The sequence below is a fragment of the Nicotiana sylvestris genome, chromosome 5 (assembly GCF_000393655.2).
Source record: "Nicotiana sylvestris chromosome 5, ASM39365v2, whole genome shotgun sequence".
Taxonomy (NCBI): domain Eukaryota; kingdom Viridiplantae; phylum Streptophyta; class Magnoliopsida; order Solanales; family Solanaceae; genus Nicotiana; species Nicotiana sylvestris.
Window position 1 is genome coordinate 22,334,566 of NC_091061.1, and position 13,753 is coordinate 22,348,318.

The window sequence follows — 13,753 nt, forward strand, 5'->3', positions numbered from 1 at the left end:
AAATTAGCTCATATTTGGCTAGCGACTTTAATTATTTATATTAAAAACCCTTCTTTTTCATTTTGTTACATTTTACAAATATCTTTCAGCCTTATTTGAATTACCTTATTGTAGTTTTCACATCCAGAAGTCGGTCAAAATTATATCTATCTTGTATCTTTAATAGTCTTTCTCTCATGTATTATCTGCTAACAGAAAAATAAACAAAAGACAATGAATTTCATATTATTTTGGCTTTTGCCTCTCAAATCTAAATTATTCCTCCTTTATTTTCCATTTATTACAACAGGAAATACAAAGCGAAGGAGCACTAAGTTTAGAACTTTTGAATGAAGTCAAATATATGCTTGCTAATCTCATCTGGTCTTTCTTGGTTAACAAAATGAGCTGCACCTTCTAAAACCACCACTTCCTCCAACAATGGAACATCTTTCTTAAACTCACCATTGTGTATGTAATCTTTAGCACCTGGTATATGATAAACCAAGTCTAATTCTCCGACGATAAACTTGGCCGGAACTTTAACTTTAGCTCCTGTCCACGGTGCTGTGAATTCCCAGCTTCTGCATTTCAAATTGTGTCAATTCGATTTCAAATTCCAAATATATACCACAAACAACAAAGTTGTCTTTGTGTGATCTATAGGTCACCGGTTTGAGCCGTGGAAGCAGCTATTAATGCTTGCACTAGGGTAGGTTATCTACATCACACCCCTCGGGGAGTGGCCCTTCCCTTTGGACCCTGCTTGAATGCGGATGCCTTGTGCATCGGACTACCCTTTTATATACCACAAATGACATTTTCTTGACTGGAGAGGAGGAATTAGAGTCCAAGTAATTGACAAAGGACTGAGACTTACTAGCTTCCATGTATGAAAAAATTGATCATAACATTATGTAAGCAACTAATTGATAGTCTCATGAATTTCACAACTTTCTTGACTTCCTAGAAAACATGATAGTTTATATCAATCAGTTGGTTGCACCTCAATTTCAAACTAGTTGGGTTGGCCATACAAATTCATTGTATTAATCCCGCCTTATTCAGGTCTGCTTCATTCTAACGATAAGTAACGTCTTTTAAGGCAAATTAGGGACGTTTTAAAAGTAGAAGTTCTCCAAATCTCATACTTCACTCAAACGATCATACATACTGTTTCAAATTGAGGATTTCTAAAGGTAAAAGTTATCTAAATCTCATACTTATCTCTATACGAGCATACATACAAGTCTCTAAAAAGTCTCTTGACAAAGATCAAACCTAATGCAATTGTAAAAACAACAAATAAACGTTAACGCCAACTAGTTGACACAAATATTTAGCAAAGGAGCATACAAGTAACGCGAGGAAAACAAATGCAGCTGAGTTTACGATATCATAAAGGTGACGAATGCTTACATGGGAAAAGCTCGGTAATAGTTAACTCCACCAGTGAAGCCAGTCTGCTCAAACTTGCTGGCATAATAATCCAAGTCCTCCTCAGTCAGCCAAGATGAAAGCTCAATTGGAGCATCGGGGATAGCCTCAACGCCTTTGCCTTTAGGAAAATAAATTGGTTCAGAGCCGCGGAATCTGAGAAATTTCTTAAGAACAGACTTAGCACCAATTGGAGAAAATTCAGCTTCAATTTCTCCTGGTACCTGCAGGTAAGATTATAGATGAACTTTCTAATTTAATCTCAGCATAACTCCCACTGTTAACCTATGCCCTTATAAACCACTCAAAAAACTCTTCAATGTTATGTAAATTGTTCCAAACAAATTACTGAGATAATTTCTTTGTGCTATAGAACAACCCTTTTTTATCAAATTAAAAAAATACTTCCTTCGGAAAGGAGAAGGAGAGCATTGTTGCATCGGTAAGAGTTATTGCTGTGTGGTCAGATGGTTACGAGTTCGAGCTGTAAATATAACCTCTTGCAAAAATATAAGGTAAGATAGATTCACAGTCTATGTTGTGCGGACTCTTCAAAATGTTGTCGTACCCATGTCAGATCCTCCAAAAATGCACTACTTTGGAGGATCCGACACGCACCCAATAATATTTTCAGAGAGTCCGAACAACATAGTTTACGGTGGTTCGGCACATCCCCGAACCACATACTCATTTATTTTGTATATGAAGTCTTTTTCTTTTTTCCCTAATTAGTAGTCCAACTTCATACTAAAGATGTCAAATTTCCGATGCAATTTTTCGATAGTCCCCATAAAACTTGTAAAATCCCTTCAAACACAAATTATACAGATACACAAACTAAAACAGAGAGAACCTGAAATCTCCAGACATAATGATCATCACCATATATAGCCCTTAGTCCATCAACAGTATTCATCTGTGGGTTCCTTGGAAAATAATGGACACTCAAATTCACCAAAGCCTTTAATTTATCTGGCCTAAAAAGGGATAAATGCCAAGCAATTAAAGCACCCCAGTCATGACCCACAACAAACACCTTATCTTCATTAGGAGCTATGGCTTCAATAAGTGCTATGAGATCACCCACAAGGTGAAAGATACTGAATTTTGTATGATCATTAATGGGTGCACCTGTTACAAAAAAGAAAAATGAAGAAAAAAGATTGTAAGAGCGAGAGCAACTTTTCTTGGAGAGGATATTGCCTGTATACTGTTCGACAAAATGCTCATAATCAGGGGTGAGTTACGGGTTCCGCCGAACCAATAGCTTTCGTCCAAATACTGTGTTTATTCATAGTCAGGGGTGAGTTACGGGTTCCGCCGAACCCAATAGCTTTCGTCCAAATACTGTGTTTATTTTATAAAATACATTGAATATGTACTAATTATTGATATAGAACTAATAACTTAAAAGGATTATAACTCTGAATCCATAACCTTCATATCTTCACTCCGCGTCTCATAATTTCCTTTATGATACAACAAAGTCACTCTATTTCAAATTAACTTAGTCATTTCTCATAAAAGGTCTAAATTTTGTAGAGTTGAAAGAGAACTACAAAAAAGATTATTTTATTTCATGAAAAGTTAAATTCAAATATTAAGGCCCGTTTGTCCATAGTTTTTTCTTTTTTTCAAATATGAGTTTGTCCATGAAAATTTTATACGTTTTTTGGGATTTTTTCGAAAATAAGTTTTTGAAAACCATTATTTTTCAAAATTTTCAGAAATTTTCTTTTACTCACTCACAAAACTGTTGCATGAAATGCATGTCCAAATATAATTTTAAATTTCAAATTTCAAATATCATTTTTCAACTTAACTCTAAATATATTTTATGTCCAAACTACACAATAAAATCGAAACTACGAAGTATTTTTAAAAATAACGTCTTAAAACTTAGTTTTGCCTTGCGATGTGAAACAATTTCCACTTCATATATATTACGCCTTTTGTCCTGATTTCTTATAAGACACGAAATTTAAGAAATTAATAAAACAAATTTTTTATATATAACCCAAATTTAGACAAAGTACCAATTTTTTTTTTAAATAAGTGGTGGGAAAAGTTCTATATATTCTTTCTTATTTCACTTTTCTTATAAAAGAATAAATATTTATATCAAGCGGATCCCAACAAGTCAAGCCACTATGATAAAATAGAAATACTAAGATTAATTAATTTTCTATAAGAGAACTAATAGTCAAACCTCTCTATAACAGTCTCATTTGTTTTATATATTTTTGTATGTTATAGCGAACTGCTGTTATAGAAAACACATATTATAACGGAACATGAAATTTGTTTCCGAAAAAAATTGACTTTTATAATGAAGCGTTGTTATATAAGAATATTGTTATAAAGAGGTCCTAGTGTATATCATTCTTATTCTTTTTTAGACAGACTGAAAAGAAAAACATGTTAGGTAAAATAAGATGGAGTACGAAAAATTTAACAGCACCTGTAGTATCTCCATAACCCCTTAGGTCAGGTGCCACAGCACGATAGCCACGTTCAGCTAAGTAGAGAATTTGGTGGCGCCATGAATACCAAAGCTCAGGGAAGCCATGGAGAAAGAGGATTGTTGGACCTTGGCCTAATTCTGCTACATGCATTTGTAGGCCATTAACAGCTACCATCTTGTGCTCTATCTTCTCCATTTTTGTTTTTTCAATGTTTCTGAGTCCCTCTGAGTGACAAATTTGGGTATTTATTTTGACTTAGTGCGGGCAAATGCCGACTAATCCAAGTAACTGTAGAAAAGGTTTGGCTATGATTCTTGTGGTTGTTATTGAAGTCATTGTCAATATCACTACTATTATTACTTCATTATTGATACAATACAAAACAGACGGCCAAACTTGTCCTATAGTTGGTCGTAGGGCGGCAAATAGGCGGGTTGGGTTAAATTTGGGCAGGTCAAGGTGGGTTAGGTCAATAAATTGGTCGTTTCTCAACTCAGCCCAAAATGTACTTGGGCTAAGATGGGCTGGGTCAAAATGGACTAAACAATGAATCATGATCCAATCCGTCCAACTTGACTTATGTTTTAGAAACATGTTCATCTTGCATATAAAAGCCTTTTACCTTACAATGTGTAAGTTAAAAAATATTTTGCGGGTGGAGTGAGATAGGGGTAGTGCAGAAAAACAAAAAAACAGAAAACAAAAAATTGAAAATTGAAAATACAAAAAAGAGAAATTGAAAAAAAAATTGAGGGGGTTTGCGGTGTAGGGGGTAGGGTGGGTGGGTGATGAAAAAAATAAAAGAACAGAAAATTGAAAAAAATAAGTAAAATTGGGGCAACTAAGTAAATTTCTAGATACGTTGGGTTGAAATCCCTTTATTTTGGGTGAGTTTCATGGCTGTATTTGGGCTGCTTAATAGGTCAGAATGAGTTATAAAAAATATGGGTTAACTTGGACTCAGCCCAAATTGACTCATGAACTAAAATATTTGTAACTCAATCCATTAATCTCTGGATGGATTGGACGGGTTTGGGCTCAAATTGCCACCCCTAATTGGTCACGTGGTCTTTGGTGTACGAGATGGAGCAACAATAATATTCCAAAGTTTTTGAAAAGAAAAAGGTCTCACTATTACCTCTTAACTATCCATTTTGTAGTATATTTTTTTCTTTATTTTGCCGTTCATAAAAATGTTTATTTGTTATAAAATATTGTCTATAAAGTAAATAATGACAAGGAAATTTAAAGAGAGAGTGAATATTATTCGACTTCAAACTGATGTACAAATAAATTATTTTGATTCCCAGTTTGTAGAAGAAAAGAAATTGCTTTGAGACTTTAGCTGCAAGGCTTTTCTAGAGCTGCTTGTAAGTTGTTTGCATGTTTGTAAGCTACTTGTTTGACTGCAAGCTTCTTCGACAAGCTATAGAAGTAATAATGGACATCTACAATCAAAGAGGAACCAATGATTTGAGTGCAACGGGAGCACACTTTTAAATATGCCAATTACTAGCGATAAATTTTAGCGTGCAACTCTTTAAAATCTAACGATTATGATAACTTATTAACAAAGTACAAATTCTTAGTCACCGTTGTTAGAATCGATAGATACTGCTACTTTATCGAAGTGATTGAGACAACGGGTCTCGATGACCCCCTACCCTTAATGTAGTCCGCCCCTATCTACAATATGATATTCATAACATTGTCGTTCTTTTTTTGTTTTAGTTATACTCCGTCCTTCTAACTAATAAATCCATGGTGAAAGTTGACCTGATCTAATTTGGTTGATCTAATGGAAGCCATGAATATATTTGGAAAATTTTAATTATTCAAGATATTTATATATATATATATATATATATATATATTAATTTTGATGGGTTTTCAATGTCTTAGCTTTATATTTTGATGATCTAACAAACTTACTATCAAAGAACCAGATAGGGAACCTGACACACTTGGTACACATTGCTAATCAACGGACTCTAGCTAATGTGAACTACTACAACTTCAGAATATAGAGAACCAACACAAGGACCTGATCCCTTGTATTTCCTTGATAGCAGTACGAAAAGTTAACTGCGTATAACTAAAAAGTGATTGTCTGCACTGTACACAAAAACAATGCATCACAGTTCTGCAGTCACTCGTCCTTTGACCAACCAAGTAATTACATCATTCAAGTTATGTCATCCAAGTTGTATTAACAAAAGTATTACAACAAAACATCATTTGAACACTTGAGAATTCATTTCAAGCATTCAAGTCATCTGATATTCGAACATTCAATTCTCAAGTGCATCAAGAACAAAGTTTACCGCTACTACGGACCAGTTCCTAAATCTAGTATTTTTTTGTCCTTAGTTGAGTTGTAACTTTGTAATTGTTCTTCATTGTAATTCCTAATTTGCTTAGCTAGAAGCGTTGCTTAGGAACCCTTTTGTAAAATCATAAACCCTTAGTGTTTGTGTCGTGACTAGAGTTAGTCATGAGTTGAAGTCTTTATAATAGGTGTATTGCAAAGTGGTTTGTAATAGGTGTATTACAAGTTAGTGAGGTATTAGGAGTTTAATTCCTAGATTGCATAGGGTGTAATATAAAAGTTACTCATAGTAAAATTGAAATCCTACCAGTGTAGGTCGTGATTTTTTATCCCTTTGAGCATGAATTTTTCCACGTAAAACTCCATGTCTTATTTACTTACTATTTCATTAGCATTCTCAGTGGGAACTCATAAGAGGACTTGGTCTCTCTATAGTTTGGTGGACTCATATAAACTATCAATTAGTATCAAAGCGGGTTCCTCCTATCAGGCTAACACCTAGGAAGGATCCTTATGGCTGCTCCACCAAATTTTGAAGAAAGTCAATCTACGTATAGACTACCCAGGTTCAATGGGCAATACTATGGGTGGTGGAAGATGAGAATGCATGATTTCATCATGGTAGAAGACTCTAAGTTATGGGATGTCATATGTGATGGTCCTTATATCCCAACAAAGAATGTCGGAGATCTTCCATTGATGATGCCAAAGACTAGAAAAAAATACACAGATGCAGATAGGAAAGCTGTGGAGAAAAATTTTCGTGCCAAGAAAATTTTGGTGTGTGGAATAGGACCTGATGAATACAACAGAATCTCGGCTTGTCAAACCGCCAAGGAGATATGGGAAGCTTTGCAAACAACACATGAGGGAACCACTCAAGTAAAACAATCTAAGATTGATATGCTTACCACTGAGGATGAGCTCTTTAGGATAAAATACGATGAATCTATTCAAGACATGCACACAAGATTCACTTCCATCATAAATGAGTTACACTCACTTGGTGAAGTCATTCTCGGGAACAAGCTTGTGAGGAAAATTCTTAGCATCCTGCCTAGTTCATGGGAAAGTAAAGTGAATGTTATTACTGAAGCAAAGGATCTGCAGGAGCTGACCATAGACGAGCTAGTTGGAAATCTGAAAACCTACGAAATGAAGAGGAAGATAGATATTGAAAGAAGAGAACCAAAGAAGGAAAAGAACCTGGTACTCAAAACTGAAAGCAATGACTCAAGTGAGGAGGACAGTGAAATGGCTTACTTAACCAAAAGGTTTCAGAAGAAATGGTGGAATACTGAAAAAGGGAAACTCCAGCAGACCAAAGAACTACGATCTCTGCCATAAGTGTGGAAAGTAGGGGCATTTCATCAAAGATTACCCTCTCATAAAGCAAGAACACTCCAAATACAACCCTGATAAAGCAGCGAAGAGGAATCCGGTTCATGACAAACACTTCAAAAGGAAGAGATCTGCTGACAATGTGGTAAAGCAAGCTCTTGCAGCATGGGTAGATTCCTCCAGTAAGTCTGAAGAAGAAATCGATGCAGGTGACAGTTCCATGATGATAGTTGAAAGTAAAGGAAATGAATATGATTCTAGATTTGCTTTGATGGCCCATTCAGACGATGATGAAGAAGATGACAATGATGAGGTAAACTTTAGGGATGTTCAGAGAAATCTGAAATCCTACTCCCCTATGAAACTCATGTCATTAGCAAATGTTTTAATTGATGCCTATCATAGTCTTGTAGAGGATAAGGATGCCTTGACCTTAGAACTAGGAGAAGCTGAACAAATTAAAGATGATCTGGTAGTGTGTGTAGTTGATCTGAAGGAAACCATAAGCGAATTGGAAAATGAAAAAAATGGTTTTAACTGAAAAAATTGCTAGTATATAACATAAAAGAGATGACTTGGTGGTTGTAGCTGTTGATTATAAGGATCCCATTGAGAATTTCAGTAAAGAAAAAGAGGTCTTAGTGGAAAAAATAAATGCCATTGAGCAAGGAGAGAGATGACCTTCTAGTAGTGATTATAGACTTAAAGGAAACAATAGAGGGACTTGGAGATGAGTGTAGGCATAGAAATTCTGAAAAAAGGAAAGAGATAGCTAGTGAGACACACATTAAGCTGGAAATAGAGTTAGCTGTTGTGAGAACTAATTTGGGTGCTAAACTTGAGAAAAATAGGCAGCTCCAAGTAGAACTAGAAAGAGTAAAGAATGATCTTGAGAAGTCTCTTAAATGGACCTGGTCTTCGGAAGCTATTACTGCCATGTATGTTAATAATGGTGGTAACAGGCAGGGAATGGCGTTTCAAAAGGAGAAAACTCCTTATAACTTTCACAACAAATATGTTATTATACCCGATAATTGGTTTTGCATCCACTATGGGAACAATGGGTATTTCAAAGAAAATTTCCAAGCCAGGGTTCAATCTCTGAAGAAAAAATAAAGTTTTTGCTGAGAAAGTAACTACTGAAAAAGGACCAGGTGCCACTCATAAAAAGCGCATGTTACCTATATGGACTAAAAGAGCACTTATTTATCCTCTTGCTTATTACAAGGGACCCAAACTTGCTTGGGTTCCTAAATCTAACCCTTGATTTCATTGTATAGGGAAAAGTGAAAGGAAGCAGTCAATAATGGTTCATGGACAGTGGTTGCTCCAAGTATATGACTAGAAATACTATGGACTTTCTTTTACTAAAAGCCCTGCAAGGAGGGAGTGTATCCTTTGAAAATGGGCAAAAGGGGTACATTCTTGGTGTTGGAAAAGTTGGAAAGTCACTCACTCACTCAATTAAGAATGTGTACTATGTCAATAGTCTTAAGTACAGTCTCTTGAGTGTTTCTCAGATTTGTGATAAAGAAAACAAGGGGGAGTTCTTGTCCAATATATGCACTGTTACAAATCTGGTAACTGGTGAAGTGGTACTTGTGGCCAAAAGATACAAGAACATCTATATTGCTGATTTCGAGTCTATACAAAGTGGTAATCTGAGTTGCCTGAAAGCTGTTGATGATGATGCTGAACTCTGGCACAGAAGACTGGGGCACGCAAGCTTCTCTCTTATGAATAAACTAATTTAGAAGGACCGGGTTCATGGTCTGCCCATGTCAAAGTTCAAAGAGCACAAAGTTTGTGATGCTTGTGCTAGAGGGAAGCATGTGAAGTCCTCATTCAAGTCAACGAAAGATGTCAGCACCTCAAAACCACTTGATCTCCTTCATATGGATCTGTTTGGACCTATGAGAGTGCAAAACAGGGGAGGAAAAAGGTACATTTTTGTGATTGTGGATGACTACTCCAGTTTACATGGACTCTGTTTCTTAGAACAAAAGATGAAACCTTTAAAGTATCTGTAGCCTTTGTAAAGAAAATCCAAGTGAAGATGGAATAGAGAGTAGCATGCATTAGATCAGATCATGGAATAGAGTTTGACAATGCCAAATTTGATGAATTCTGTACCAAGAATGATATTACATACAACTTTTCAGCCCCAAGAACTCCCCAGCAAAATGGAGTTGTGGAAAGGAAGAACAGAACTCTTAAGGAAATAGCAAGAACTATGCTGATCAACAGTGGGATTGCAAAGAACTTCTGGGCTGAAGATGTCAATACTGCCTGCTACTTGGTGAATAGGTGCATGATCAGATCTCTCCTGAACAAAACCCACTATGAGTTGCTGAATGGAAGGAAGCCCAAGCTGACTCACCTGAGAACATTTGGGTGCAAATGTTATGTTCTCAATAATAGAAGGGATCAACTTGGAAAATTTGATGCCAAGAGTGATGAAGGAATCTATTTGGGGTATTCTTCTCAAAGCAAAGTTTACAAGATATACAACAAGCGGACTCAATGTGTTGAGGAAAGTGTTCACATAATCTTTGACGAGTCATATCCCTCCTGTGAGAAAATCCACAAGGATGATCAAGATGGGGAACCCTTACTGGTTCTAGGTAAAGTCATCGACATGACAAATGGAAAGGCAGACATAATGAGTCAAGTGAAGGAGCCAAGTGGAGACAATGCAGCTTCTTCCTCAAGGGAACCAGGTACCACAATTACAACCACTGAAGCTGAAGAAAGAGTGGTTGATGCAGTGCAAGGTACTCCACAAGTAGCTGAGAGAAGGACACAAGGGAACCAATTAGATCTACCCAGCTCCTCTACAAATGAGCCTCAAATGCCCAACTGGAAACACAAAAGCTCTCATCCTCTTGACAACATAGTTATCCTCTAGATTCCGGAGTGCAAACCAGATCAAAATCCAGAAAATCACTTGCCTTCTTAGCCTTTCTCCCAAAAACATCAAGGAAGCCCTAAAGGATGCAGACTGGATTACAGCCATGCAAGATGAGTTGCATCAATTTGAAAGAAACAATGTATGGCGCCTGGTACCTAGACCCTAAGACGAACCATCATAGGCATCAAGTGGGTATTCAGGAACAAACTTGATGAACATGGAAACACTACAAGGAACAAGGCTAGGCTAGTGGTTCAAGGTTACAATCAGGAGGAAGGAATTGATTATGATGAGACATTTGCTCTGGTTGCTTGTATGGAAGCTATTAGAATCCTAATTGCCTTTGCATCCCATATGGAATTCACTTTGTTCCAAATGGAGATGTCAAAAGTTTATTTCTGAATGGATTTCTTATGGAAGAAGTCTATGTAAAGCAACTGCCGGGGTTTGAATGCCATGAGCACCCTGAATATGTGTTTAAACTAGACAAGGCATTGTATGGGTTGAAGCATGCTCCTCGAGCTTGGTATGAAAGGCTGTCAAAGTTTCTCTTAGAAAATGACTTTACAAGAAGAAAACGTGACAACATCTTGTTCCTGAAGAAACGGGGAGGAACCTGCTCATTGCTCAGTTGTATGTTAATGATATCATTTTTGGGGCTACAACTAATTTACTGTGTGAAGAATTTGCAAAAATCATGGGAAATGAGTTTGAAATGAGCATGATGGGTGAGTTTAATTCCTTCTTGGGTCTTCAAGTGAAGCAGTCCTCAAAGGGTACATACATCTGCCAGCAGAAATACATCAAGGAGCTCTTGAAGAAGTTTGATATAGAAACATCAAAAGTGATAAACACTCCCATTGCCACTGCCACTCGACTGGACATGGATGAATCTGGCTCTTCTGTGAATAAAACCATGTATAGAAGCATTATTGGGTCTCTTCTCTACCTTACTACCAGCAGTAATGATATTGTCTTCAGTATGGGGCTATGTGCAAGGTTTCAGTCAAATCCCAAGGAATCTCATATGAAGGCTACCAAAAGAATTTTGGGATATCTTAAGGGAACACAGGACATAGTCCTGTACTACTCCTCAGGTGACAGTTTTAATCTTATTGGGTATGTTGATGCTGACTATGAAGGTTATCTTTTCGATAGGAAAAGTACTTCTGGAATGGCTCACTTTCTAGGATCATGTTTCATCTCACGGGGCATAAGGAAGCAAAACTCAGTGGCTCTTTCAACAGTTGAAGCAGAATATATAGCCACAGCTTTCTGCTGTGCTTAGCTCTTATGGATCAAACAATACTTGGAAGATTTTGGTGTGTATATTAATTGTGTGCCTCCTCTATGTGATAACACCAGTGCACTCAACATGGCCAAAAATCTAGTTCAACGCAAAAGAATCAAGCACATTGATGTGAGACATCATTTTCTAAGAGACAATATAGAGAAAGGACTTATCTGTATGAAGTTCTGCAGTACAGAAGACCAAATTGCAGATATATTCACCAAAGCATTGAGTAGGGAGAATTTTGAAAGAAATAGGGTGAAGCTGGGGCTATTGAAGCCTAATTGAGAACCTGATTCCCATCAGTTAGCTATGAAAGTCATCTTCAGGTAATATTAGCTAAAGTATTTTCCGGCCAAGTCTAACTCACTTCAATACCATTGCAGGTAAACACGCATGATGATTATAGAAGCTGTAGATGCATTGCATGGGCGGTAAAAAAGGATTGGAATTTTCAAAGATAGGTCAAGAACTTGGTTATTGTACCAAAGGTTAGTAGTCATGTGCATTCTTTCATACACATCTTAAAAAGGTACAAATATCAACTGTTATGTCATCCACCTTTTCAGACTCTGTTGTTATGTCTTTTCATTTCAAATCCTTTCCATCTCCCTCTGAAACGTTGCAACATCCCACACACTACCGTCGTTTCAGAACCGGTTTCTATCTCTCTCCCTCATAATTATCCTCTCTTATTGAAACCCTCTCTTCTCTTGACCGATCATATTCCTCTCATCAGACCTTCTCCAAAAATTCTCAACTCTATCTCTGTAATGGCCGACAATCACTCGAAAATCCCTTCTTCAGTAGAAATTAATCCAGAGAAAACTCATGAGTCTTCCGTCCCTGATGAACCATCTGTCACCATTCCAGTCTCAACCACTGAAAACACCTCCAACCCAGATTTCCCTACACCCTCCTATTCTAATGCGATTATCTCAGACCTCTCTCTCCCTCCAAATGATGAGGACTCAAAAACCCCAAAAATCGATAATCCTTCATCTCTATCGACTGAGATTCTCACCAACCAAGGCAAGGGTGGAGAATAGGGTAAAACTCCAAATTTTTAGAGGTTTCAGGGGCTAGGATTGATCAACCTTCCGCCATTCTTACTTCAAATTCTGTGGTGTCCATGGAGTCTTTAGAAGAGGAAATCATCGCAACCATTTTTGTTGTATCTGCAGATGGAATAGTGCATGAGGTAGTCTCTAGTGTACCCAAGTCTTAAAGGAATGAGACATAGGGGTTAGTGGAAGAAGGAGCCGTGGTGCTGTTTGAAGGCTCTGCACCAGCAAAAACTGCTAGGACTTCTCGTGAAGGACTTGACCCCCCTCCCAGGTCAGTTCTGCTCCTGCACCTTCTCCACACTTTGTTGTTGAGCCCTTGAAAATTCTGGTTCTTAAGATGAGGTCTAGTGATGAGGAAGATCAAGACAACATTGCTCTAGATACATTTATCGTCAAGCGAAGGCCAGTAATCACTCTTGAGTCTTCTACCAAGCGACCTACTACTAGGTTACAAGCAAAAGAGGCTTATGAGTTTGCCCTACAAAAGAGCAAAAGGAGTAGTAAGAAGAAAAAGAAGAGGTTGGTGAAAAATAGAGAGGTAGTATGTGACAAGGACGTCCTTGTGGTGGAAGTTGATGAGGAAGCAACAGAGGAACCTAGTTCCTTGGTTAAAAGGTCCCAAAAGAAGAAGCACTCTGCTTTAGTGGAAAATGTTACAACCCCTAATTCAAATTGAAAGCTGTTGTGAAAAGTAGAAAATCGAAAGATGTTATGAGTGAACCATCATTTTCTGATGAGGATATTTTGGACAAATCTAGTTGAAAAGAAAAATCACGTGTTGTGAAGTCTGGCAAGAGAAATTTGGAACATGTGAAGGAACCTGGTTCTACAAAGAAATTGAAAAGTGAGACTAGGTCTGCTACCGAAAGTTTAAGGCACCAAAAGGTCCTGTTGGGTCGCACTTTTGACCTAGCAATTTCTGATATGGCTGGC

The 13,753-nt window shown here is 37.2% G+C and overlaps 3 protein-coding genes across 3 annotated transcripts; 2 read left to right on the top strand and 1 right to left on the bottom strand.

Moving 5' to 3' along the window:
- Positions 1 to 200: 200 nt before the first annotated feature.
- LOC104225761 (epoxide hydrolase 2-like) lies at positions 201 to 4,206 on the bottom strand. Its single transcript, XM_009777625.2, has 4 exons — positions 3,878 to 4,206; positions 2,270 to 2,547; positions 1,399 to 1,640; positions 201 to 563 (listed from the first exon to the last, which is right to left on the bottom strand). The coding sequence occupies exons 1-4, from the start codon at positions 4,074 to 4,076 to the stop codon at positions 317 to 319; spliced, it is 966 nt and encodes a 321-aa protein (XP_009775927.1). The 5' UTR covers positions 4,077 to 4,206; the 3' UTR covers positions 201 to 316.
- Positions 4,207 to 6,723: 2,517 nt separating this feature from the next.
- On the top strand, positions 6,724 to 8,092 carry LOC138868376 (uncharacterized). The gene is made up of 2 exons (XM_070145927.1): positions 6,724 to 7,419; positions 7,571 to 8,092. Exons 1-2 carry the CDS (start codon positions 6,724 to 6,726, stop codon positions 8,090 to 8,092), a joined length of 1,218 nt encoding a protein of 405 aa, XP_070002028.1.
- Positions 8,093 to 11,159: 3,067 nt separating this feature from the next.
- Positions 11,160 to 11,750, top strand: LOC138868378 (secreted RxLR effector protein 161-like). Its single transcript, XM_070145928.1, has one exon. The coding sequence runs from the start codon at positions 11,160 to 11,162 to the stop codon at positions 11,748 to 11,750; it is 591 nt and encodes a 196-aa protein (XP_070002029.1).
- The last annotated feature ends 2,003 nt before the right edge of the window (positions 11,751 to 13,753 follow it).

Coding starts and splice junctions, on each gene's coding strand:
- LOC104225761 (XM_009777625.2), bottom strand. CDS start 4,076: ATGGAGAAGATAGAGCACAAGATGGTAGCTGTTAATGGCCTACAAATG. Junction 2,548..3,877: donor GGGTTATGGAGATACTACAG/GTGCTGTTAAAT, acceptor TTTTTGTAACAG/GTGCACCCATTAATGATCAT. Junction 1,641..2,269: donor ATTATGTCTGGAGATTTCAG/GTTCTCTCTGTT, acceptor TCTTACCTGCAG/GTACCAGGAGAAATTGAAGC.
- LOC138868376 (XM_070145927.1), top strand. CDS start 6,724: ATGGCTGCTCCACCAAATTTTGAAGAAAGTCAATCTACGTATAGACTA. Junction 7,420..7,570: donor CAAAGAAGGAAAAGAACCTG/GTACTCAAAACT, acceptor TGTGGAAAGTAG/GGGCATTTCATCAAAGATTA.
- LOC138868378 (XM_070145928.1), top strand. CDS start 11,160: ATGGGAAATGAGTTTGAAATGAGCATGATGGGTGAGTTTAATTCCTTC.